General features: G+C 46.3%; 1 protein-coding gene across 1 annotated transcript in view; it reads right to left on the reverse strand.

Moving 5' to 3' along the window:
* Positions 1-6,823: 6,823 nt before the first annotated feature.
* The window catches only part of PDAP1 (PDGFA associated protein 1), a 33,899-nt gene continuing 12,841 nt past the window's right edge, over positions 6,824-27,881 (reverse strand). Inside the window, exons 3-6 of the mRNA XM_073647884.1 lie at positions 26,904-27,005; positions 24,640-24,761; positions 11,593-11,744; positions 6,824-7,243 (exon numbers count right to left, since the gene is read on the reverse strand). Coding sequence (XP_073503985.1) covers positions 7,185-7,243; positions 11,593-11,744; positions 24,640-24,761; positions 26,904-27,005 — 435 coding nt within the window. The 3' untranslated portion in view covers positions 6,824-7,184. The remainder of the gene's footprint in view (positions 7,244-11,592; positions 11,745-24,639; positions 24,762-26,903; positions 27,006-27,881) is intronic.

Below are 27,881 nucleotides of genomic sequence, written 5' to 3' on the forward strand. Positions count from 1 at the left end.
ACAGTTGGTGCATATTTATACATACAGTATGATCTAGGCATTTATATAAATTGCTATATATACTCATACGTTGCAGGGTTTATATCCTTTTACAGCGTGTTGGTGTTTGCAAGTCCTGTATTTATAGTTTATGATATTTATATATGGATATTTGTGTGTCTGGATGTCAGTGCTAGGTATTTTTTTCAGTTTTTGTTTTTATGGAGTTTTGATCTTAATAAACATAATCTGTATAGGTGTGCACATCATTCATGTATTGCTTTACTTTTCGGCTATATAGAAGTCTCTCCTGATGTAGCACCTCCATTATATATTACATATACAGTGAAGGAAATAAGTATTTGATCCCTTGCTGTTTTTCTAAGTTTGCTCACTGACAAAGACATGAACAGTCTATAATTTTAAGGGTAGGTTAATTTTAACATTGAGAGATAGAATATCCCAAAAAAAAATCAAGAAAATAACATTGCATAAAGTGAGAAATAAGTATTTGATCCCCTACAAACCATTATGAGTTCTGGCTCCTAAAGACAAGTTAGACACTCCTAATCCACTCGTTACCTGCATTAAAGACAGCTGTCTTACATAGTCACCTGTATAAAAGACTCCTGTCCACAGACTCAATTAATCAGTCAGACTCTAACCTCTACAACATGGGCAAGACCAAAGAGCTTTCTAAGGATGTCAGGGACAAGGTCATAGACCTGCACAAAGCTGGAATGGGCTACAAATCCATAAGTAAGACGCTGGGAGAGAAGGAGACAACTGTTGGTGCAATAGTAAGAAAATGGAAGAAATACAAAATGACTGTCAATTGACATCAATTTGGGGCACCATGCAAAACCCACGAGGTGAGATTATCCTTGATCATGAGGAAGGTGAGAGATCAGCCTAAAACTAAATGGGGGGAACTTGTTAATGATCTCAAGGCAGCTAGGACCACATTCACCAAGAAAACCATTGGTAACACATTACGCCTTAAAGGTTTAAAATCCTGCAGTGCCCGCAAGGTCCCCCTGCTCAAGAAGGCACATGTGCAGGCCCGTCTGAAGTTTACCAATGAACACCTGGATGATTCTGTGAGTTATTGGGAGAAGGTGCTGTGGTCAGATGAGACAAAATTGAGCTCTTTGGCAATAACTCAACTCAAAGTGTTTGGAGGAAGAGAAATGCTGCCTATGACCCAAAGAACACCGTCCCCACTGTCAAGCATGGAGGAGCAAATATTATGTTTTGGGGGTGTTTCACTGCTAAGGGCACAGGACTACTTCACCGCATCAATGGGAGAATGAATGGAGCCATGTACTGTAAAATCCAGAGTCACAACCTCCTTCCCTCCGCCAGGTAATTAAAATGGGTCGTGGCTGGGTCTTCCAGCAAGACAATGACCCAAAACATACAGCCAAGGCAACAAAGGAGTGGCTCAAAAAGAAGCACAGTAAGGTCATGGAGTGGCCTAGCCAGTCTCCAGACATTAATCCCATAGAAAACTTATGGAGGGAGTTAAAGCTCCGATTTGCCAAGCGACAGCCTCAAAATCTTAATGATTTAGAGATGATCGGCAAAGAGGAGTGGACCAAAATTCCTCCTGACATGTGCGCAAACCTCATCATCAACTACAAAAACCGTCTGACTACTGTGCTTGCCAACATGTGTTTTACCACCAAGTATTAAGTGTGGTTTTCCAGAGGGAATCAAATACTTATTTCTCACTGCAAAATATGTATCTAATTTATACAATGTGATTTTCTTGATTTTTTTTGGGATATTCTATCTCTCAATGTTACAATTAACCTACCCTTAAAATTATAGACTGTTCATGTCTTTGTCAGTGGGCAAACTTACAAAAACAGCAAGGGATCAAATAATTATTTCCTTCACTGTACCTTGATTGTGTGACTTTACAATTTCTATGCAGAAGATTAAATACTGAACACTAGAATTGCTCCACCAACACAGCCATACAAACCTAAGTCCGCATAGGCCGTTACACTTGTTCACACCGGCAGTCAAAAAGGACAAACAAACTTTCTGGGATCATTCTGTCCAGGAAAGATGGATGAAAGTTTTTTTTTGCACAACTAAAGATCTTTCATCCAAAAAAATGGAATAAAAAATTCAAACAAGCCTCACTGGCTGATGTGGGTGACCGCAGCGGCCGAGGACGGGCTAAGTGGACAGTTCTGTCAATTTTGGGTTTGACAAGGATATGAGAAACTCAAGGGCAAGTATCAAACTTTTTAAAGTCTAGGGCATTTTAAAAACATTTTCTATTCCCTTGAAATCCCTTCTTATGCGCGCAGTCAGGACGACGATCGCATTGCAGTGCACGGACTGGCCGGCGGCTCTCCTGACCCGAGCATGACAGCTGCATAGAAATACATGCTGTCACGCTCGGACCAGGACACCCACCGGCCAGTTTGAGCATTGCGGTGATCATCGTCTGTGTTATACGGCCGTTTGACTGTGAAACTGAAGACCACTGCCACGCGCAGAGGAGAAAGAGCACATAGGTTTCGGTTCTTGTATACATGTGTAAAATGCCTTTCATTCATGTAATGACTTGTAGGATTGCTACTTCCTATAGGTTGCTCTAGAGTTCAAGTCCTCTTCCTCTCTGAAGACACAATTTGTATATTCAATTTCTCAGAGGAGCATGCAAGGTGTTTAAGTCTCCTCATACTGGCATGCCAGACCTGTCACTCTTTGCAAGGAGAAACCTTACCCCTTAGATTCATGTCTATCTGAAATGTTAAATGTTGTGAATAGAACCTTGAAATGTCTTTATCTTTTCTAGTTATTTAACCTTATATTATTTTAGCTTTCTTTCAGATTTATGGGGATAGAATAAAAGAACAATTATATAATTTTGTAAGTTCTAAATTGTATATTATAGAAGCGGAGAGAAGTTTTTCTCAGCCTGCCATCCATCACACCCTTTGCCAAACCATGTTATTACATTTATATTTGTACACTTTCTATGAAATCCCGCTTTATTGCCTAAAACTGCCCATCACTGTATTATCTTTTGACCACGGCTATATTTACAGGAGACATTTGCACTTTTCCTTTGCAGTTTAGATGCAAATACACAAACTAAATATTTTGTGACTCATTGCTGCGATTTTTATAAATTTGGCAAAACTGCAATGTTTTACAAATATAGAAATGGGAAAAAACAAAAATGCACAAATTTCCATGTAATGCAAAATAATCAGTGTGGGCTCTGACAGGTCACATAGATGGTGCATTGTGTACAATGAAATGGTGCCCAAGTCAGTAACTGGCTCACAGCTTTACAGAAATGCTGCACACATGGACTGTCCAACTGTGTGAATATACTTCTAAGGCCACAGCCCCACTATCAGTATTTGGTCAGTATTTTTTCTCAGGAGTGGGAGCTAAAAACAGGAGTGGGTAATAAATGTAGAATTGGTGCATTGATGCTATTATACATTTTCTATGATTGTTCCTCACCTGGTTTTGGCTCCGACTCCTGAGAATAAATACTGACCGAATACTGACCGAATACTGACCAAATACTGACCAAATACTGACCGTGGGGCCGTGGCCTAAGCCTTGGTGTCCAATTTCAATGACAAATGCACAAAGTAGTAACAAGCTGCACCAACATAGGAAAAAAGTGAGTACAAAAGAATGATGACAGCCACAGCAAAAGCGAATACTATGCAAAATCACAGATTACACAAACAGCCAATACGCATCTGAACAGAATGTGCAAACCATTAGGCCATGTTCCCATGTGTGAAAACACATTCATTTTTGCTTTTTTTTACCCGTTTACCAATTTTTCATGAAAAACTTAGACTTTTTTTTTTTTTAAACAGTTACTAAATTTTAGTTCTTATTTTAAAGAATTTTTATCCAGCTTGGAAAGTTTTGAAATTTTTTCAAATCACTTTATTAGGGGACTTGTCTTCATTCCTGTAAAGGAATGGCATGTAAGCGGCACCAAACCCCTGATATTCCTAAATCTATTTTCCTGACTTTAGGCGCTTTGATATCAGTACATACTCATTTGGAGTACAGATGATGGCAGTGAAAGTGTCAGCACCTGTTTCTCACTTAATCTGGAGATAAGCTGCTGCAGGAGATTGTCCTCCTCTGAGTGTTGTGCTTAGGGAAGAGTCAGACGGCCATAGAACTCGGACAAGGATCGCAACGCAATGCTTGGACTGGGTGTCTGATCTCCCAACCCCAGCGTTACAGCATGTATTTCTAAGCAGCTGTCACACTCGGGTCAGGAGAGCAGCTGGCCAGTCCAAGCAGTGTGTTGCAATCCTCGTCTGAGTAATACAGCCGTCTGCCTCTTCCCTCAGGAGACATGTGCTGAGCTGACCTTTTCACGGCTAACATCAGTACTCTAAATGAGTATATACTGATTTAAAGGGGTATTCCCATCTCCAAGATCCTATCCCAATATGTAGTAGATATTATTTTTATTACATCAGCAAATACCTCCAATTAGAAATGTAATGTAGTTCTTCTGATTTGCGGTCGCTCATCTCATGTGCAGGCTTTGCAATAGCTTAGATATCCATGGTTACGATGACTAACAGCTGACTGTCACTATATGAGTGGCCGTAACCATGGATACCTAAGCAATGCCCTGCACATGGGGTAAGCGCATAGCGAATCTGAAGAACTATACTACATTTCTAAATGGAGGTATTTGCTATTATTACACCTACCATATATTGAGATAGGATCTTGGAGATTGGAAAAGCCTTTTAAATGCAGCTGAAAGGAAATAGACTGGGAGAAAGAAGAAGTTTGGAAGCCAATTACTTGCAATATTTTGTTTCTTTTTCAGGAATGAAGATAAATTCCCTAATAAAATGACTTGCAAACTTAACATTCTGGACGATATATATATTATATATAAAAAGTTTAGTTATTCTTTAAATGCGTGTTTAGAGCAGAAAAAAAAGATTCTGAAATTAAAAATGCAACTGCATTTTTTTTAATTTTTAATGCATGTTTTAGGCTCCTGATAGTGAAGAGGCGCACTAACGCCACACAATACACAGTAGGAGTACACTTTTTTCAACTGTTAAATGCAACAGATTTTTTGCACACAAAAAACAAAAACTAGGTTACACTACGTGGGAGCGCGGCGTTTAAAGGGGTATCTGAAAGATACCTCCCATCCATAAGATAGGGGATAACATGCCAATCGCTGAGTGTCCAAGCGCGGGGGCCCCCAGCGATCCTGAGAACAAGGCTGTGGATCCTAAGAGGTCTGTCTTGAATTGAGCGGAAGTGAGCTGCATTAATAAATTAATTCCAGATGAGCCTGTTCTCCAAATCTCTGGGGGTGCCAGCAGTAAGTTATTACCAGAGGTTTTACTATAGGACTCGAAAAAAACAGAAAAAAAGGGATATTTAAAATGGTTCATAAACACCAACAATATACAGGACATTTCTATGTTTAAAAAGACTGAAGAAAAATATATTGTGTGTGAACGAGACCTTACAAATCTGCAGGTAAATGTGGATAAGAAGGAGTTATAATTCAGTTACAGGTATGTACTTATTAATATGTTTTCACAACATTTTTATGTATATCTTTTGGCATCTTAAACAATCTGATATTTATTCAGAACTTAAAGGGAACCTGTCAGGCGATTCATGGTGTATAAACCGCGGGAAGCAAGAATTGCACCCTGGCTGCCCAAACTGCACCGTAGTATATTTCAGGCGTTTCTGAGAAGATATCCTTTAGAAATCCAGACATGTCTAAGGCTATGGTCCCCGGCCGGCTTCCACCAGCGCTACTGCAGGTGACAATAACAGGTTTGTCCCATAGCGAAAGACCTGTCAATCACATAGATCGGTGCTGGTAAGAGCCGGCTGGAGGCAGAACCGGATTAGTCTCATCCCTGGCTATACTTCCTGGCCGGATCTTCAAAGTATATCTTCTCTGAGGCACCAAAGCGTTTCAGAGAAAAATATACCTGGCTGCATTTAGTAATTCGCTGCATTTTATAAATTCGGCTTGCAGCAGGCCAGGCGTTTCTTGACATGAATATCTTTTAGCCCATAGTTTGATCAGATAGGTTTGTGTTCTTATCAATGTCTTAAGCCCCTCATACACAGTAGAAAGCGGATAGCCGGGCCATTGTTCGGCCCTACCTCTCCTAACTTCTTCATACACAGGAGCGCTGTCCGATTCCTCTGGTGACGGACGGCTTATGTCTTTAAGAACAAAAGGACCAGCGGTCAAAACTCAGACATGTCGGATCCTTCTCTCTCCCAGGAGGCCTCCATACACACAAGAACGTCGGCCGAGCCCACTGACATCGGTGGGTTCAGCTGACGTAGTCTTATGGATATGGGGGGCTTAGACAAACACAAACTGGAAAACTACTGAATAATTTGTAAACGTAGCAGCAAATATTTCTGGGCTCACGTTGCTGTGAGAAGGAATTTCGCAGCATTTCAATTGTTTCATTGAGGATCAGCTGCAGATTTTGCTGCAGAAATGCTCCAGATTCGCCCAGAAAAATCTGCATCCACAATGTGTGCATTCACCCTGAGGACCTTTGTTACAGTTTTTGGTCTATAAAATCGCATGTAAAAAGTCCTGTGTCCTAATATGCAGTTTTTATGGCCGTTTTCTGCAATAATTTGTGGCATTTTTCTTTTGCTTTAGTATCAACAAATTTTATTCTTGGTTTTATTTGCAAACCATCAGCTGCATCAACAGAACTGGGCCGGGTTTTAGGGCTTCGAAAATATGAACGTTTCCATTTATTGACAGAGATGTTGATTCAGTGAGTAAATGTTACTAGTCATCCCCTTTTAAGAACTCGTAACTCACATTTTTATTATACATACAGTGTATACAGGCATGTATAGGTCATTACGTTTAGATGAAAAAAAAAATATTAAAAACCACAAAATTTAGTTTGAATTCCAAACTTTATTCCCCTCTCCAGGACCCCAAGCTCCACAAACACTCAGCATTTAATAAATATGTGCTCAGTGAGTGTCCAGTCTTTCTTTTTAGTATCCTCAGCATGTAAACGCTGTGACGACTTGATCAGGAGTAGCATATTGTGGACACACAAGGACCAGAGTACTGGCTAGTCAAGGAGTCTACAGACCACCTAGCTGCACTGGCCCTAGGATCCGCTGACGTGGTCTCGGCGCGCTAGTCGTTATTTATTAAGAGACATTGATTGCATTCCTTTGCCCGCCGTGCCCACTCCATCTTTTACTGGAAAATAAAATACATAAAAAAAGAGAAAAGAAAAATAATCATATCATGAACTCAACAGCAGGGACATTATCAAAAACGCTATGTAATTCTATAACCAGTGCACAAATCGCTGCTTCTATAGTAAAAGAAGATAAAAAGTGAGAAAGCGCTTGTCCCAGCATTGCTTGCACTGTGCTAAGAGCCGTCCGGAGGTCCGAGCTGGCAGACCGCACAGTCCAGCATAACGCTGCAAAGCAATTTCTCATGCATTTTATTATGGAGGAAATGTATCAAAGCTGCAAATAATTGACCTCGGGATTTATTCATTTTTTGAAGAACATTTCAAATATTAAAGTTGCAATCTGATCACTTGATATGGGAAACTCCTCCACTTTATCAGAAAAGCATTTTTAGATGTCTCTCTTTTTTTTTTAAATTGTTGTAGTTTTTTTTTTATTTTAACATTTTTTTCATGGGGGCGGCCATATTGTTCTTGTATTGTGAGTTTAAATAGTGCACCAGGGTGCGGGCACTTTATGCACACTACCATAATTGTCTTTTACATAAATAAGTCATAGAATATTCTAGGTACAGTCACCACAAAATGATGGAGTACTGCATCTCTGGTAGAAGGCGAGGAGAGACAGAAGCTGCACACCAAGCCTCATCTCTATTCTGCCATCTTGCCTTATCTCGGCCACCGGTAGCACAGCAAAGTCCAGTGATAATGAGATGACTCTGCTCATCATCCCCCAACTATACAGCAAAGCTGACAAGCGAGCTCTGGACAGCAGGAAGAATCAGTGTAATGGGACTATGAAAACAGCAGTCATTCCAAATTATCTTTTAACGTAGATAGTCACAGAAAAAGAAATAAAGATATCATTTTGACAGAAAGCAGCCAGCCATATTGGTAAATTATTACAAGAGTTAACACCAGTGCTGTTCGTGTTGCTTATTGCTGTAAGATTAAGTGGTTTGGTGATATACCAATTGGAAGAGATCATAGCCATGAAACCCTTATAAGTTAGTAAAGGGGCTTTCCTAAAATCACAAGTTATACTTCCTGATTGCGAAGAGTCACTCAGCGATCCCGACAATGGGACTTCGGAGCCCCATCTTGAAAGGAGTGGAGGAGAACATGGTCGGCCATAGCCCCATTCAATGTCAATGTGTCTACCATAAATAGCTGAGCGCTGCAGAAATGCTGCTTCAATAAATTCAGGGTGAGGTCGGTATATAAGCCAAAAACTAATGTTCTTTGGTCGAGATAGAAGTTGTTCACCATGTGTGGTCCTACTCCATATTCACTAGAGCTTTTATACGCTTAAAAAACAGTGATGTACATTTTAATCACAGGTCACTGAGGGCTGTATGGTGCGTGCTCAGGAGCGGAGCCCGCATGGTACACAGCAGATGTAATATAGCCAAAATAACAGCAGTGTCTGGAGCTAGCACCAATCATGCTACTAACCAATTAGATGCAGTTGTCAATCACTGACAGCAGCATTTACATGGCCTGCTTGACAGTGTGCGAGCACTGACGCTTAGCGGCCCTAAGAGATGCAATAGTGGGGAGCTGTTACCATAGTTGTGAGGGGCCTGCTGAAGACCCTCATAACTGCCATCTTAGATACAGACACGGGCTTCATAAGAGAGGCACAATTACGCTGCATTCTACAATACCATGGTATTGCAGTATGTAGTATAAGTGATCAAACGATTGCAGGTTCAAGTTCCTTAAGGGAGGAAAAGGAATGGAATAAAGTGTTTTAAAAAAAATTATATACAAAGTAAAAGTTACCCATCTTTTCCCCATTCAAAAATTAAGAAATGAAAAGTTTTTTTGAAGGCTGAAAATACTTTTTTTTTTTTTTTTTTACAGAGCTCAAAACATTTTTCACCACTTAAAAAGTAAACTATAAAAGTTTGGTATCGCCATATTCGTGCTGACCTGGATATTGTCAGTTCATTTTTACTGCAAAATGAACACTGAAAAAACAAAGCCCAAAAAACAATGGTTGAATAGTGGTTTTTTTTCACCATTTCATCCCATGCGGAATTTTTTTTTTAACCATTTTCAATATATTATACAGTAAAATGGATGGGGTTATTAAAAACTGCTTGTCCCGCAATAAAACAAGCCCTCATAGGGCTATGTAGACATAACAATAAAAAAGATATGGCTCTTGGAAAAAGGGGCAGAAAAATTTAAACAGCAAAAATGAGAAATGCTCGGGACCTTAAAGGGTTAAACATAATAGACTAAAATAAGGAAAAAATACAAACGAGGTAAAATATTGAAAAACAACAAAAAAAATCAAAAACAACCAACTCCATTCCACCATTGTTTTTTTGCAGCTTTGATTTTACAGTGTTCACCAATTGTTAAAAATTATCTGGCAACGTGATTCTTCAGGTCTGTAGGAATAAAGCGACACTAAACTTTTATAGTTTACTTTTGAAGTGGTGAAAAAAATTGATTTGTACTTTTCCATCAGTGGACCTGTGTGAGGGCTTGTTTTTTGTGTGCAGTGATGAAAAAAAATGTCAATTCTAAAGTTTCAATTTTTTTTTAATCTTTAAGGCATTTAAAGTAAAAGTTAATTAATTTTAAATGTTCATAGAGAGGACTTTTATTGATATATGATATCACATGTTTATTTATTTTCTTTATTTTTGACCTGGGAAAAGTGAGGTGATTTAGACTTTTATATGTATAGCTCTGGTCACTGCTGTTACTAGAACACTTGCTGTGTATGGAGCAGGCTCAGCTCCAGAGCAAGCACTTTTCAACTCCACCAAGTGCTGTAAAGTGGAAATTCTCTGCTAGATGTGGATGAGATTTGGTCAAATCTCAACAACATAGCTTCTACTGTATTCTGCTGCAGGCTTTCCGTGGGCAAATGTAACTGAAAATTTTGCAGCACTTTGTGTTTTCAAAAGGTACCTGAAAGGGGTGGTACAGTATCTAAAATGTCCTTTCTAAATATCTGTCCTTACACCCTAACCACTTTTGTAATTAACTTTATTATACAATGCCCTACACTTCTCCCCATTTACCTAATCCCTAAATGTGTTTTCTTTTACTGCACTTCCTGTGATGTTTTGATTGTGAAGAGTCTCACAGAGGAAGCTGGGGCTGCACTCACTTCTCTGCAGTGTCTATCACCCCTCCCCGAACAGGACGTGATAAGGGGGAAGCTGCAGTTATTTACTAGTTTCTTGTATCCCCGCCTTCTGAAGATGACCTGCATCCATGGTGATAAATGATGAGGGAGAGGTGAGTGCAGCGCCCACACTCTGGTTCTCTTTGCAGCAGCTTCTAACTGTGAAAGAAAACATCATCATAGGGCAGAGATAGGAGCAGTGAGTGACACCAGCGCCGCCTCAGTTTCTAGCACCACCCACAAACGAATCATCAGAGGGTGGAGCTGGTGTCACTCACTGCCTCTATCACTGCTACCCGAAGACATCTTATTACACATTTAGAAGATGCAGTAGCGGAAATAGAAGCAGAGTGCCAGTGCTGCACTCACCTCTCTTACAGCTTCTATCACCATGTACCCAGGACATCTTCAGATGGCAGCGATGCAAGATATTGTGGTAAGTAACTGCATTGCTGCCCTCTGATGACATCCTGTTTCAAAAGGGGCGATGGATGCTGCGAGGAAGTGTGTGCAGCTCCAACCATATGTGATATCCTGTATGAGACTCATCTCACACGAAATGTCACAGGAAGTGCAGTAAAAAAAAACACCATTTAGGGATTAGCAGGATAGGGAGAAGTGTAGGAAAATTTATAATGAAGCAAATTATAAAATTGGTTTGGCTGTAAAGATAGAAATTTAGAAAGGAGATTTTAGGTGCTGGACCACCCGTTTAATTTAGAGTTAGTGCTGGGCCTACCATTATCACAGATAATGATGGGAATGCTGGAGACATGTTCGTTTTTATTTATTTTCACTTTTATGGTCTGTTTTATAATTGGTTAGAAGGGAAATTTGGAGAGGACTCTATTACTACTTTTTCTTACAGAGCGGTCCTTTTATTGTGCCTATTATCACATTAAGGCCTGAGCAGGGTCTTGTTAGACTCAGCATTAGCCTTCTAGTTCCGGCATCTTGCTAGAAGGCTGTGGCTAATGGGACAGCATCATTGCCAATGGCACTGCTGCGCTGTCTGTACCCCGTACATGTGGCTCATCAAGTGAAGCATATGTGAGAAAAGAGAAGACAGAAGGGGGAAACACTTCCATCTTCTCTCCAGGTCTCGGCTATTCCCCAACAGATATGGTAGTTGCAGGGGATAATGTAAGCTCTGCATGATTATCCTAACGTAGCGGAAATGGCCTACTGGACACTTACCTTTCTTTTCTTCCTCCTTCTTCTTTGCTGCCTCTTCCCTCTGTTTTCGGATGATTGCCAGACGGGCCAGGTCAGCCTTTGCTTGATCTGTTTTCCCTGCTAAATGCAACTTCATATAGCGTTCTTTTGCCTTTTGCTTTTCTATTTCTTCTCTGTTGCAAATAAAAAACAGAAGTTGAATTATCTGAGGTACAACATTAGATAACGATAATATTGTAATGGTGGATGCAGAATGGCATTAACCACGTCAGGTCTGCATAAATCAGCACTTATTGAGAAATATACATAAATCACCATTAATACACATTCAGAATGCCTCTCCATGTCTGTACATATGGCTGGAGGTTAGAAACATCTTGTCCCAGACATCATAAAGTAAGACTGTCATTCTAGAGCAGCAGTTTGCAATGTTACTAAGTCAAGCACCCCCAAGTACTCTGTTATATATTATGCTGTAATAGGACAAGTACAGTTAGTAGTGGCAGAAGAACTACATGTCCCAGCTATTCACAGGGTCAAGATATATTCACTGGAGAACTATGGGTACAAGCAAGTTCACAGGACTCGAGTGCCCTGAGGAACATAAGCCTTTGCCACAAGTGAATGATGGTATACAGCAGAGGAAATACAAGGATTGAGCCGGAAAAAAAAAGCAGCAGAGAAAATGGTAAATTGCAGAGAGGACAGGTCAACTATGCGCACCTGACCGCCACAGCCAATCACTGGCCGCAATGGACAAGCCTGCAAGTACAGCACGGGACTGCCACAGCCAATCACTGGCCGCAAGGGATAAGCCTGCAAGTACAGCACGGGACTGCCACAGGCAATCACTGGCCGCAATGGACAAGCCTGCAAGTACAGCACGGGACTGCCACAGCCAATCACTGGCCGCAATGGACAAGCCTGCAAGTACAGCACGGGACTGCCACAGCCAATCACTGGCCGCAAGGGACATGCCTGCAAGTACAGCACGGAAAAGCCACAGCCAATCACTGGCCGCAATGGACAAGCCTGCAAGTACAGCACCTGACCGCCACAGCCAATCACTGGCCGCAATGGACAAGCCTGCAAGTACAGCACCTGACCGCCACAGCCAATCACTGGCCGAAATGGACAAGCCTGCAAGTACAGCACGGGACCGCCACAGCCAATCACTGGCCGCAATGGACAAGCCTGCAAGTACAGCACGGGACCGCCACAGCCAATCACTGGCCGCAATGGACAAGCCTGCAAGTACAGCACGGGACTGCCACAGCCAATCACTGGCCGCAATGGACATGCCTGCAAGTACAGCACGGGACCGCCACAGGCAATCACTGGCCGCAATGGACATGCCTGCAAGTACAGCACGGGACCGCCACAGCCAATCACTGGCCGCAATGGACAAGCCTGCAAGTACAGCACGGGACTGCCACAGCCAATCACTGGCCGCAATGGACATGCCTGCAAGTACAGCACGGGACCGCCACAGGCAATCACTGGCCGCAATGGACATGCCTGCAAGTACAGCACGGGACCGCCACAGGCAATCACTGGCTGCAATGGACAAGCCTGCAAGTACAGCACGGGACCGCCACAGCCAATCACTGGCAGCAAGGGACATGCCTACAAGTACAGCACGGGACCGCCACAGGCAATCACTGGCCGCAATGGACAAGCCTGCAAGTACAGAATGGGACCGCCACAGCCAATCACTGGCCGCAAGGGACATGCCTGCAAGTACAGAATGGGACCGCCAAAGCCAATCACTGGCCGCAAGGGACATGCCTGCAAGTACAGCACGGGACCGCCACAGGCAATCACTGGCCGCAAGGGATAAGCCTGCAAGTACAGAATGGGACCGCCACAGGCAATCACTGGCCGCAAGGGACATGCCTGCAAGTACAGAATGGGACCGCCACAGCCAATCACTGGCCGCAAGGGACATGCCTGCAAGTAGGGCACGGAACCACCACAGCCAATCACTGGCCGCAAGGGACATGCCTGCAAGTACAGAATGGGACCGCCACAGCCAATCACTGGCCGCAAGGGACATGCCTGCAAGTACAGAATGGGCCTGCCACAGCCAATCACTGGCCGCAAGGGACATGCCTGCTAGTACAGAATGGGACCGCCAAAGCCAATCACTGGCCGCAAGGGACATGCCTGCAAGTACAGCAAGGGACCGCCACAGGCAATCACTGGCCGCAAGGGATAAGCCTGCAAGTACAGCACGGGACCGCCACAAGCAATCACTGGCCGCAATGGACAAGTCTGCAAGTACAGCACGGGACAGCCACAGCCAATCACTGGCCGCAAGGGACATGCCTGCAAGTACAGAATGGGACCGCCACAGCCAATCACTGGCCGCAAGGGACATGCCTGCAAGTACAGAATGGGACCGCCACAGCCAATCACTGGCCGCAAGGGACATGCCTGCAAGTAGGGCACGGAACCACCACAGCCAATCACTGGCCGCAATGGACATGCCTGCAAGTACAGCACGGGACCGCCACAGGCAATCACTGGCCGCAATGGACATGCCTGCAAGTACAGCACGGGACCGCCACAGGCAATCACTGGCTGCAATGGACAAGCCTGCAAGTACAGCACGGGACCGCCACAGCCAATCACTGGCAGCAAGGGACATGCCTACAAGTACAGCACGGGACCGCCACAGGCAATCACTGGCCGCAATGGACAAGCCTGCAAGTACAGAATGGGACCGCCACAGCCAATCACTGGCCGCAAGGGACATGCCTGCAAGTACAGAATGGGACCGCCAAAGCCAATCACTGGCCGCAAGGGACATGCCTGCAAGTACAGCACGGGACCGCCACAGGCAATCACTGGCCGCAAGGGATAAGCCTGCAAGTACAGAATGGGACCGCCACAGGCAATCACTGGCCGCAAGGGACATGCCTGCAAGTACAGAATGGGACCGCCACAGCCAATCACTGGCCGCAACGGACATGCCTGCAAGTAGGGCACGGAACCACCACAGCCAATCACTGGCCGCAAGGGACATGCCTGCAAGTACAGAATGGGACCGCCACAGCCAATCACTGGCCGCAAGGGACATGCCTGCAAGTACAGAATGGGCCTGCCACAGCCAATCACTGGCCGCAAGGGACATGCCTGCTAGTACAGAATGGGACCGCCAAAGCCAATCACTGGCCGCAAGGGACATGCCTGCAAGTACAGCACGGGACCGCCACAGGCAATCACTGGCCGCAAGGGATAAGCCTGCAAGTACAGCACGGGACCGCCACAAGCAATCACTGGCCGCAATGGACAAGTCTGCAAGTACAGCACGGGACAGCCACAGCCAATCACTGGCCGCAAGGGACATGCCTGCAAGTACAGAATGGGACCGCCACAGCCAATCACTGGCCGCAAGGGACATGCCTGCAAGTACAGAATGGGACCGCCACAGCCAATCACTGGCCGCAAGGGACATGCCTGCAAGTAGGGCACGGAACCACCACAGCCAATCACTGGCCGCAAGGGACATGCCTGCTAGTACAGAATGGGACCGCCACAGCCAATCACAGGCCGCAAGGGACATGCCTGCAAGTAGAGCACGGGACCACAACAGTCAATCACTGGCCGCAATGGACATGCCTGCAAGTAGAGCACGGAACCACCACAGCCAATCACTGGCCGCAAGGGACATGCCTGCAAGTACAGCATGGGACCGCCACAGCCAATGACTGGCCGCAAGGGGCATGCCTGCAAGAACAGAACGGGACCGCCACAGCCAATTACTGGCCGCAAGGGGCATGCCTGCAAGTACAGAATGGGACAGCCACAGCCAATCACTGGCAGCAAGGGACATGCCTGCAAGTACAGAATGGGACCGCCACAGCCAATCACTGGCCGCAAGGGACATGCCTGCAAGTACAGAATGGGACCGCCACAGCCAATCACTGGCCGCAAGGGACATGCCTGCAAGTAGGGCACGGAACCACCACAGCCAATCACTGGCCGCAAGGGACATGCCTGCAAGTACAGAATGGGACCGCCACAGCCAATCACTGGCCGCAAGGGACATGCCTGCAAGTACAGAATGGGCCTGCCACAGCCAATCACTGGCCGCAAGGGACATGCCTGCTAGTACAGAATGGGACCGCCACAGCCAATCACTGGCCGCAAGGGACATGCCTGCAAGTAGAGCACGGGACCACAACAGTCAATCACTGGCCGCAAGGGACATGCCTGCAAGTACAGCACGGGACCGCCACAGCCAATGACTGGCCGCAAGGGGCATGCCTGCAAGAACAGAACGGGAAAGCCACAGCCAATCACTGGCCGCAAGGGGCATGCCTGCAAGTACAGAATGGGACAGCCACAGCCAATCACTGGCCGCAAGGGACATGCCTGCAAGTACAGAATGGAACCGCCACAGCCAATCACTGGCCGCAAGGGACATGCCTGCAAGTACAGAATGGGACCGCCACAGCCAATCACTGGCCGCAAGGGACATGCCTGCAAGTAGGGCACGGAACCACCACAGCCAATCACTGGCCGCAAGGGACATGCCTGCAAGTACAGAATGGGACCGCCACAGCCAATCACTGGCCGCAAGGGACATGCCTGCAAGTAGGGCACGGAACCACCACAGCCAATCACTGGCCGCAAGGGACATGCCTGCAAGTAGAGCACAGAACCACCACAGCCAATCACTGGCCGCAAGGGACATGCCTGCAAGTACAGAATGGGACCGCCACAGCCAATCACTGGCCGCAAGGGACATGCCTGCTAGTACAGAATGGGACCGCCACAGCCAATCACTGGCCGCAAGGGACATACCTGCTAGTACAGAATGGGACCGCCACAGCCAATCACTGGCCGCAAGGGACATGCCTGCAAGTAGAGCACGGGACCACAACAGTCAATCACTAGCCGCAAGGGACATGCCTGCAAGTAGTGCACGAACCACCACAGCCAATCACTGGCCGCAAGGGACATGCCTGCAAGTACAGCACGGAACCACCACAGCCAATCACTGGCCGCAAGGGGCATGCCTGCAAGTACAGAATGGGCCTGCCACAGCCAATCACTGGCCGCAAGGGACATGCCTGCTAGTACAGAATGGGACCGCCACAGCCAATCACTGGCCGCAAAGGACATGCCTGCAAGTACAGAATGGGACCGCCACAGCCAATCACTGGCCGCAAGGGACATGCCTGCAAGTACAGAATGGGACCGCCACAGCCAATCACTGGCCGCAAGGGACATGCCTGCAAGTAGGGCACGGAACCACCACAGCCAATCACTGGCCGCAAGGGACATGCCTGCAAGTACAGAATGGGACCGCCACAGCCAATCACTGGCCGCAAGGGACATGCCTGCAAGTAGAGCACAGAACCACCACAGCCAATCACTGGCTGCAAGGGACATGCCTGAAAGAAGAGCACAGAACCACCACAGCCAATCACTGGCCGCAAGGGGCATGCCTGCAAGTACAGAATGGGCCTGCCACAGCCAATCACTGGCCGCAAGGGACATGCCTGCTAGTACAGAATGGGACCGCCACAGCCAATCACTGGCCGCAAGGGACATGCCTGCAAGTACAGAATGGGACCGCCAAAGCCAATCACTGGCCGCAAGGGACATGCCTGCAAGTACAGAATGGGACCGCCAAAGCCAATCACTGGCCGCAAGGGACATGCCTGCAAGTACAGAATGGGACCGCCACAGCCAATCACTGGCCGCAAGGGACATGCCTGCAAGTAGGGCACGGAACCACCACAGCCAATCACTGGCCACAAGGGACATGCCTGCAAGTACAGAATGGGACCGCCACAGCCAATCACTGGCCGCAAGGGACATGCCTGCAAGTACAGAATGGGACCGCCACAGCCAATCACTGGCCGCAAGGGGCATGCCTGCAAGAACAGAACGGGAAAGCCACAGCCAATCACTGGCCGCAAGGGGCATGCCTGCAAGTACAGAATGGGACAGCCACAGCCAATCACTGGCCGCAAGGGACATGCCTGCAAGTACAGAATGGGACCGCCACAGCCAATCACTGGCCGCAAGGGGCATGCCTGCAAGTACAGAATGGGAAAGCCACAGCCAATCACTGGCCGCAAGGGGCATGCCTGCAAGTACAGAATGGGACCGCCACAGCCAATCACTGGCCGCAAGGGACATGCCTGCAAGTACAGAATGGGACCGCCACAGCCAATCACTGGCCGCAAGGGACATGCCTGCAAGTAGAGCACAGAACCACCACAGCCAATCACTGGCTGCAAGGGACATGCCTGAAAGAAGAGCACAGAACCACCACAGCCAATCACTGGCAGCAAGGGGCATGCCTGCAAGTACAGAATGGGCCTGCCACAGCCAATCACTGGCCGCAAGGGACATGCCTGCTAGTACAGAATGGGACCGCCACAGCCAATCACTGGCCGCAAGGGACATGCCTGCAAGTAGAGCACGGGACCACAACAGTCAATCACTGGCTGCAAGGGACATGCCTGAAAGAAGAGCACAGAACCACCACAGCCAATCAATGGCCGCAAGGGACATGCCTGCTAGTACAGAATGGGACCGCCACAGCCAATCACTGGCCGCAAGGGACATGCCTGCAAGTAGAGCACGGGACCACAACAGTCAATCACTGGACGCAAGGGACATGCCTGCAAGTAGAGCACGGAACCACCACAGCCAATCACTGGCCGCAAGAGACATGCCTGCAAGTACAGCACGGGACCGCCACAGCCAATGACTGGCCGCAAGGGGCATGCCTGCAAGAACAGAACGGGACCGTCACAGCCAATTACTGGCTGCAAGGAGCATGCCTGCAAGTACAGAATGGGACTGCCACAGCCAATCACTGGCCGCAAGGGACATGCCTGCAAGTAGAGCACGGGACCACAACAACCAATCACTGGCCGCAAGGGACATGCCTGAAAGTAGAGCACGGAACCACCACAGCCAATCACTGGCCGCAAGGGACATGCCTGCAAGTACAGCACGGGACCGCCACAGCCAATCACTGGCCGCAAGGGACATGCCTGCAAGTACAGAATGGGACCGCCACAGCAAATCACTGGCCGCAAGGGACATGCCTGCAAGTACAGAATGGGACCGCCACAGCCAATCACTGGCCGCAAGGGACATGCCTGAAAGTAGAGCACGGAACCACCACAACCAATCACTGGCCGCAAGGGACATGCCTGCAAGTAGAGCACGGAACCACCACAGCCAATCACTGGCTGCAAGGGGTATGCCTGCAAGTACAGAATGGGCCTGCCACAGCCAATCACTGGCCACAAGGGACATGCCTGCTAGTACAGAATGGGACCGCCACAGCCAATCACTGGCCGCAAGGGACATGCCAGCAAGTAGAGCACGGGACCACAACAGTCAATCACTGGCCGCAAGGGACATGCCTGCAAGTAGAGCACGAACCACCACAGCCAATCACTGGCCGCAAGGGACATGCCTGCAAGTACAGCACGGAACCACCACAGCCAATCACTGGCCGCAAGGGGCATGCCTGCAAGCACAGAATGGGACCGCCACAGCAAATCACTGGCCGCAAGGGACATGCCTGCAAGTACAGAATGGGACCGCCACAGCCAATCACTGGCCGCAAGGGACATGCCTGCAAGTAGGGCACGGAACCACCACAGCCAATCACTGGCCGCAAGGGACATGCCTGTAAGTAGAGCACAGAACCACCACAGCCAATCACTGGCTGCAAGGGACATGCCTGCAAGTACAGAATGGGACCGCCACAGCCAATCACTGGCCGCAAGGGACATGCCTGAAAGTAGAGCACGGAACCACCACAGCCAATCACTGGCCGCAAGGGACATGCCTGCAAGTAGAGCACGGAACCACCACAGCCAATCACTGGCTGCAAGGGGTATGCCTGCAAGTATAGAATGGGCCTGCCACAGCCAATCACTGGCCACAAGGGACATGCCTGCTAGTACAGAATGGGACCGCCACAGCCAATCACTGGCCGCAAGGGACATGCCAGCAAGTAGAGCACGGGACCACAACAGTCAATCACTGGCCGCAAGGGACATGCCTGCAAGTACAGCACGGAACCACCACAGCCAATCACTGGCCGCAAGGGGCATGCCTGCAAGTACAGAATGGGCCTGCCACAGCCAATCACTGGCCGCAAGGGACATGCCTGCAAGTACAGAATGGGCCTGCCACAGCCAATCACTGGCCGCAAGGGACATGCCTGCTAGTACAGAATGGGACTGCCACAGCCAATCACTGGCCGCAAGGGACATGCCTGTATGTGACCAATGAGGACAGAGTGGCTGCAGGAGACACATGTGCATAGTTGACATATCATCATTGCAGGACAGTTAAAGACCAGCAGGCCTATGGTAGTGGTGGTCAGAACATACACCAACTACTCCACTTTTATTATACTGTCCTCTCTGATTGATGCAGTAAAATAACATGTCTAATGTGTTCTGAAGAGCAAACAATTATACCCTGTACACTAGATTTACTGACCCCATGATAACCACCATACACCACAGCCGGCCAGGGAGCTCACTATGTAGCACGTTGCCTCAGCTGGAATTAGACCAAAGGCATCGAGTCTGTGTGTTCTCTGTGGGGCTTTTAGCTACTGTGTTTCAGTCCACAATTAAAATGAAATAAAAATGTGTAATAATTATCACCATACAGACCGCTCGTACATATGTAGCTTTCTACGTAATTAGGCTGGTGTCCAGAAAACAGATGGTTTACTTTCACCTGTCTGTAAGAACTGAGGACATGCTGGACCGTGGTGGGGCCGATGAGTCAGAATAACTCACATCTAGTGGATCAGGCCAGGGGGAAGATTCCTGGACTACAACTAGCAGAACTATTTTCCAAGCTAATCTCATACAGACTGCAGATTATTATAGGACGACTACTACCATTTGTAAGAAGAATACTGCATTACTGCTGCTTATACATGATGTTCCTGCCGAGTGGTCTGTATTTAACACATCAGTAATCTAAGACAAAACGATGGCAGTCTTTACTGGGCATAGCAGGAATTGCTGGTGAAAGGCGACTGCAGGGAAACTTTAGGTTTCCATAGTGGCCATTCAAACGTATGGCCAACCATGTCTGCCAGAAAAAGAAAAAGCTCTTCTAAGTGTTTCTCTCCTCCCCAGCTCAGAGGGGATGAGGTGCCCTCCATGATGTACAGTACAGACCAAAAGTTTGGACACACCTTCTCATCATTATCCAAATATATGTATACATCATCATCCCTACATATGTATACTACATCATCATCCCTACATATGTGTACATCATCATCATCCAAATATATGTATACATCACCCCTACATATGTATACTACATCATCATCCCTACATATGTATACTACATCATCATCCCTACATATGTGTACATCATCATCCCTACATATGTGTACATCATCATCCCTACATATGTGTACATCATCATCATCCAAATATATGTATACATTATCATCCCTACATATGTGTACATCATCATCCCTACATATGCATACATCATCATCACCCCTACATATGTATACAACATCATCATCCCTACATATGCATACATCATCATCATCACCCCTACATATGTATACATCATCATCATCCCTACATATGTATACATCATCATCACCCCTACATATGTATACATCATCATCATCCCTACATATGTATACATCATCATCCCTACATACAGTACAGACCAAAAGTTTGGACACACCTTCTCATTTAAAGATTTTTCTGTATTTTCATGACTATGAAAATTGTACATTCACACTGAAGGCATCAAAACTATGAATTACCACATGTGGAATTATATACTTAACAAAAAAGTGTGAAACAACTGAAAATATGTCTTATATTCTAGGTTCTTCAAAGTAGCCACCTTTTGCTTTGATGACTGCTTTGCACACTCTTGGCATTCTCTTGGTGAGCTTCAAGAGGTAGTCACCGGAAATGGATTTCACTTCACAGGTGTGCCCTGTCAGGTTTAATAAGTGGGATTTCTTGCCTTATAAATGGGGTTGGGACAATCAGTTGTGTTGTGCAGAAGTCTGGTGGATACACAGCTGATAGTCCTACTGAATAGACTGTTATAATTTGTATTATGGCAAGAAAAAAGCAGCTAAGTAAAGAAAAATGAGTGGCCATCATTACTTTAAGAAATGAAGGTCAGTCAGTCTGAAAAATTGGGCAAACTTTGAAAGTGTCCCCAAGTGTAGCTGCAAAAACCATCAAGCGCTACAAAGAAACTGGCTCACATGAGGACTGCCCCAGGAAAGGAAGACCAAGAGTCACCTCTGCTTCTGAGGATAAGTTTATCCGAGTCACCAGCCTCAGAAATCACAGGTTAACAGCAGCTCAGATTAGAGACCAGGTCAATGCCACACAGAGTTCTAGCAGCAGACACATCTCTACAACAACTGTTAAGAGGAGACTTTGTGCAGCAGGCCTTCATGGTAAAATAGCTGCTAGGAAACCACTGCTAAGGACAGGCAACAAGCAGAAGAGACTTGTTTGGGCTACAGAACACAAGGAATGGACATTACACCAGTGGAATTCTGTGCTTTGGTCTGATGAGTCCAAATTTGAGATCTTTGGTTCCAACCACCGTGTCTTTGTGTGACGCAGAAAAGGTGAACGGATGGACTCTACATGCCTGGTTCCCACCATGAAGCATGGAGGAGGAGGTGTGATGGTGTGGGGGTACTTTTCTGGTGACACTGTTCGGGATTTATTCAAAATTGAAGGCATACTGAACCAGCATGGCTACCACAGCATCTTGCAGCGGCATGCTATTCCATCTGGTTTGCGTTTAGTTGGACCATCATTTATTTTTCAACAGGACAATGACCCCAAACACACCTCCAGGCTGTGTAAGGGCTATTTGGCCAAGAAGGAGAGTGATGGGGTGCTACGCCGGATGACCTGGCCTCCACAGTCACCAGACCTGAACCCAATCGAGATGGTTTGGGGTGAGCTGGACCGCAGAGTGAAGGCAAAAGGGCCAACAAGTGCTAAGCATCTCTGGGAACTCCTTCAAGATTGTTGGAAGACCATTTCCGGTGACTACCTCTTGAAGCTCATCAAGAGAATGCCAAGAGTGTGCAAAGCAGTCATCAAAGCAAAGGGTGGCTACTTTGAAGAACCTAGAATATAAGACATATTTTCAGTTGTTTCACACTTTTTTGTTAAGTATATAATTCCACATGTGTTAATTCATAGTTTTGATGCCTTCAGTGTGAATGTACAATTTTCATAGTTATGAAAATACAGAAAAATCTTTAAATGAGGTGTGTCCAAACTTTTGGTCTGTACTGTATGTATGCCCTAACAAGACGCATAGACAGGTACGAAACACTGAATATATGGTAAATTGTCAGAATTAATATATTAACTAATTATCTAATTCACTAATTTTCTGAAAAGCTTGGGCAGCTTCTATGGCCTGATAGGTTTAATTTTAAAGAGGACCTTTCACGAAATTTCTCATATTGAACTGTACACAGGACGTAATAGTTACTGCAGAGTAGAATAAAAAAAATGTGTTTGATCTCCACAACGTAAAGGCAGAAGTAAAACAAAGTATTCAATTGGAGATGGAAATCAAAATATTCAAAGTATTTAGCACCTAATGAGTTAATTTTCAGTTAATGTCCAGGTGGCCGCTATGAGAAAGTTTTCACTTAGAGGAGTGTACTTCTTCTCCCTGTATGATGCTGACCAATCATAATCAGGCGTTATTACACAGGAGAAAGGACACACCCCCACAATAGGTTAGAGCAGGCTACTCCTGTATGAGAAATATAATAACAGACAGCCTGATCTCACTGCACAGCGATTGCAGGTTTCTATGAGCACAGTAAACATCAGTGACTACTGACACCTTTGAGCTCTCATCTCCTGGCAGTCCAGGTGAGGTAGGGGCAGTAGAGCTGAGCTGGCAGCACTAAGAGAGGAGATTAGATAGAAAGATCTGAAAAGTGACACAAAACATAGTTACATTGGCCCTCCCCCCACACAGACTCCCTGAAGCTGAAAGCCCAAAGGTGTCAGCAATCACACTCAGGTCTGCTCTGCAGTGAGATCACAGCTGTCTGTCACTACAGTCCTCACAGAGGAATAGTCTGTTATTCGCTATGGTGGGGGTGGGGTGGGTTGTGTTTTTCTATCCCCTGAGTGTTATTACTGAGACATGAAATGGCAGTTTCTATGGATACAATTCTATGTAGATGGGACCCTATTTACATAGATTTTTTATCAGTAGCAGCTCTCATCTCCCATCTCTGTAATGTAATAATCTGTCTTCACTGAATACAGATTTTACCGGGGAATTGAGAATTTTGAGAATGACTGATTAGAGCAGGGTGGGGAGGGGAAGAAGCAGATGGCTCTAATAAGATATATTATAAAGTAGCTTATTTTCATGGGTACTATTGATTTATGAACTAAAAATGAACAATACGGTTACTCTTTCAGTAGTCTGGATCAAGTTTTCGGGGGGTGACAGACTCCCTTAAATACGTGTTTGATATGAGCCTGTTGACTTGCAGAAAGGATTACTTGCAAATATACGAATAATCTGAAGGTAAATAGCATTTATACCCTGGTTTGCCAGCTTACTTGAAGGCCAGTGTCAGGGAGAAAACAAAATGTTATGGTCCCTGCTGCTGCTCGCTTTGTCATTTGGGGTGGTGCAGTGAGCTGTTAGTCAGTGATCACTATACTGTGTGTGCGCTGTAATCACTCCCCACCATGTTGATTGACAGCCTGTTGTGCAGCGTGTGTGTGCAGGGCAGGAGATCCAAAGTGCCGGGGAGTGATTACAGCAGTGCTCACTGTGGCGTGAGGGGAGACTGGTACTGCACCCTGAACTGCTCCATGACTGGAGGCGAGCGGCTACGGGAAGAATACTTCATTTTCTCCCTACAGCCGCAAGTCTATTAAGCCTGCTAAGCTACAGATTAACTCCATATCTTGACTGAACACAGTGATGGAGGATGGATCAGCTGGACGCACACAGACAGATAACAATTTAACCAAGAGAACAATCATAACTTACTTTTCTCTTCGGGACAGTTCCCTAGGTCCTTCAAGATCAACTTGAGTGACCTTTTTAGAAGCCTGTGCTGCACGATTAGGATTCTCTATATCAATTAAGCCTTCAACTCCTTTACGCTTTTGCTGAAAGATAAAAACATTTACATCTTAATTAGGCATCTACAATAAATGTAACATCTTCAAATAGAATACTAAAAAGTTGGCATCATGGTAATCTTAAGAGTAAAAAAGAAAGGTTGAGTGAAGCCATGACACTAAAAATGGTACAGAAGTGTATTATAATCCACAGCCGCCTTTACAATGCTGTAGGGGCCAGTGGAATTAGTCCAGAGCTTGTCACTTCAGATCACCATGACCAAACTGCGAAGACCATGATCCAGCAGGGGGTACAGTAAGATATCAGGAGGTGGGCAGCAGACAAATACAAGTGAGCAAAGATGACTAAAGGCCCCGTCACACATAACGAGATCGCTAGCGAGATCGCTGATGAGTCACGGTTCGGTGACGCAATAGCGATCTCGCTAGCGATCTCGTTATGTCTGACAGGTAGCAACAATCAGGCCCCTGCTGTGAGATCGCTGATCGTTACAAAGCTTCCTGGACCATTCCTGGGTCGTTGCGCTCCCGCTGGGCAGTGTGCATCGCTGTATTTGACACCTTGTCAACGACCTCGCTAGCGATTCAGAACTGAGACACATTGAGGTGCATAAATTGGACTTTTCTGCGTTCATCGTCCCTGATTGGTGGTCGCTACTGCGTCCTTGTTTTTCAGATCCCACCAGCGTTCTCCGGCTGTGACTCCACTTTGAACAAATCAGACATCTTTAGCGAAGTAGGTATTGTTTGGGGTCTCAAATGAGTTTCCATTTTTAATTCATTTATAGGACATCTACCAATTATCTGCTATCATTGCTCTTCAGGGAGGGAGGGCTTGGCTTCTATCTGTATATATATGCTTTTGCATGGGCAGATATTTTAGGGGTCTCGTGCACACACACCCACACAGCACGTTTTCTGACACGCTGTCGTGGCCAACCGCTTCAGAGTTTTTCATACGCCAATTAACATGAAGCTTAAATCAATAGACTCTGTTCTTTTGGCCTGTTGTACGCTTCAAAACTTTCTTCGTCGACGTGATGCAATTACATACTGTTCGCCTGGCTTCGTGGACTCTGTGGACCTAGCCAATGGGGAAGTGGAGCTCGGTGAATAGCGTGCAAACGATCCTGCAATTGCAGGCCTTCAACCAGTGGGACATGGCAGAAACACCCATGATGCGAAGACCTGCCGCGACAACTGCTGCCAGTATTTTAACGGTCCTGGTGCCCTGTCACACATAACGAGATCGCTATTGAAGCCAAGCCCTCCCTCCCTGAAGAGCAATGATAGCAGATAATTGGTAGATGTCCTATAAATGAATTAAAAATGGAAACTCATTTGAGACCCCAAACAATACCTACTTCGCTAAAGATGTCTGATTTGTTCAAAGTGGAGTCACAGCCGGAGAACGCTGGTGGGATCTGAAAAACAAGGACGCAGTAGCGACCACCAATCAGGGACGATGAACGCAGAAAAGTCCAATTTATGCACCTCAATGTGTCTCAGTTCTGAATCGCTAGCGAGGTCGTTGACAAGGTGTCAAATACAGCGATGCACACTGCCCAGCGGGAGCGCAACGACCCAGGAATGGTCCAGGAAGCTTTGTAACGATCAGCGATCTCACAGCAGGGGCCTGATTGTTGCTACCTGTCAGACATAACGAGATCGCTAGCGAGATCGCTATTGCGTCACCAAACCGTGACTCATCAGCGATCTCGCTAGCGATCTCGTTATGTGTGACGGAGCCTTTAGGCCGGCCATACACATTAGTTGGCTGAACGATGCTTCGGTTAATCGCTTGACTGACAACCATCTAAGCAGACTCTCCCATACACAGCAATCCTGGGTTCTCTATGAGAAAATCAATGGAGGACGCAGCGTTGAAGCTGCACTCATCATCGTTCATTCACAAGATTTATGGAGGTCCAAAATTACTAACCTCCAAGGCATGTCCAAGCAATGTCACCAATTACTCAGACAGAATACCCCCTTAAATCTTGAAAATATGAGGATCCACTAAATGAAGCAATTTCTCTTATATTTTAAAGTTACTTAATGCTACAAAACAGATGGGAGGGGACAGAACAAAGGAAAGGCTGCCATGTTTTTGAAGTAATAGCATGCGTTTACTGAGGAGCATAAATCATTGTCCTTCAAACAAAATACCTGATAGTCGTCGTCATCTTCACTCTCATCTGAGCTCTGATCTTTCTTTGCCTTTGTGGGGTCTTCAGCGCCTCCCACACCTCCTTCCTCAAGTTCTGCTTCCTACGGGAAGAATATGAACAGGTCAATGTCTATAGATCAGCTGTGAAGGAGAAGTGGGCTGGTATAGCCATTGTAATGAGCCCGCACTGACGACTTGCCAACACCGGAAGCGCTCTACTGAATATAACACAAACCACAAGTGGAGATGCTGGGACCAGAGCCCTTACAAAAAGCCTGGGCACCTGGCGCAATCCAACTACATGTAACCTATTAAACACTTTATTTGCAAAATACCACTATATCTGCAGGTAAATTAATTTTTTGGTTGTTCCCTTCAAATACTGTTTGACTACCTTACTGGAGCGGTGGCTACAGGGAGAAAATGAAGTTATATCCTCCTAGCTGTTTGCTACCACTCATTGGGGCGGTGCTGGGTTTGTTACAGTCACCACTCACTATACAGTGAGTGAAGCAATGATCACCCTCGCCGGCACACAGGTTGACAGCATGCCGTGCACTGTGTGTGCAGGGTCAGGATTACAGTGCACTCCCTCTATAGCACATGTCAAACTCTGACCCGCAGGGTGATTATATTTGGTCTGCGATACCAGAACCACCACCCCTATGTGGGGCCCATTACTCTGCACGGAGGACTATGTGGGGTCCATTATTCTGTATGGAGGACTATGTGGTGTCCATTACTCTGCACGGAGGACTATGTGGGGCCCATTACTCTGCACGGAGGACTATGTGGGGCCCATTACTCTGCACGGAGGACTATGTGGGGCCCATTACTCTGCACGGAGGACTATGTGGGGCCCATTACTCTGCACGGAGGACTATGTGGGGCCCATTACTCTGCACGGAGGACTATGTGGGGCCCATTACTCTGCACGGAGGACTATGTGGGGCCCATTACTCTGCACGGAGGACTAT

The sequence above is a fragment of the Phyllobates terribilis genome, unplaced genomic scaffold, assembly GCF_046119375.1.
Source record: "Phyllobates terribilis strain yellow unplaced genomic scaffold, ASM4611937v1 Scaffold_9__5_contigs__length_417890890, whole genome shotgun sequence".
Classification (NCBI taxonomy): Eukaryota; Metazoa; Chordata; class Amphibia; order Anura; family Dendrobatidae; genus Phyllobates; species Phyllobates terribilis.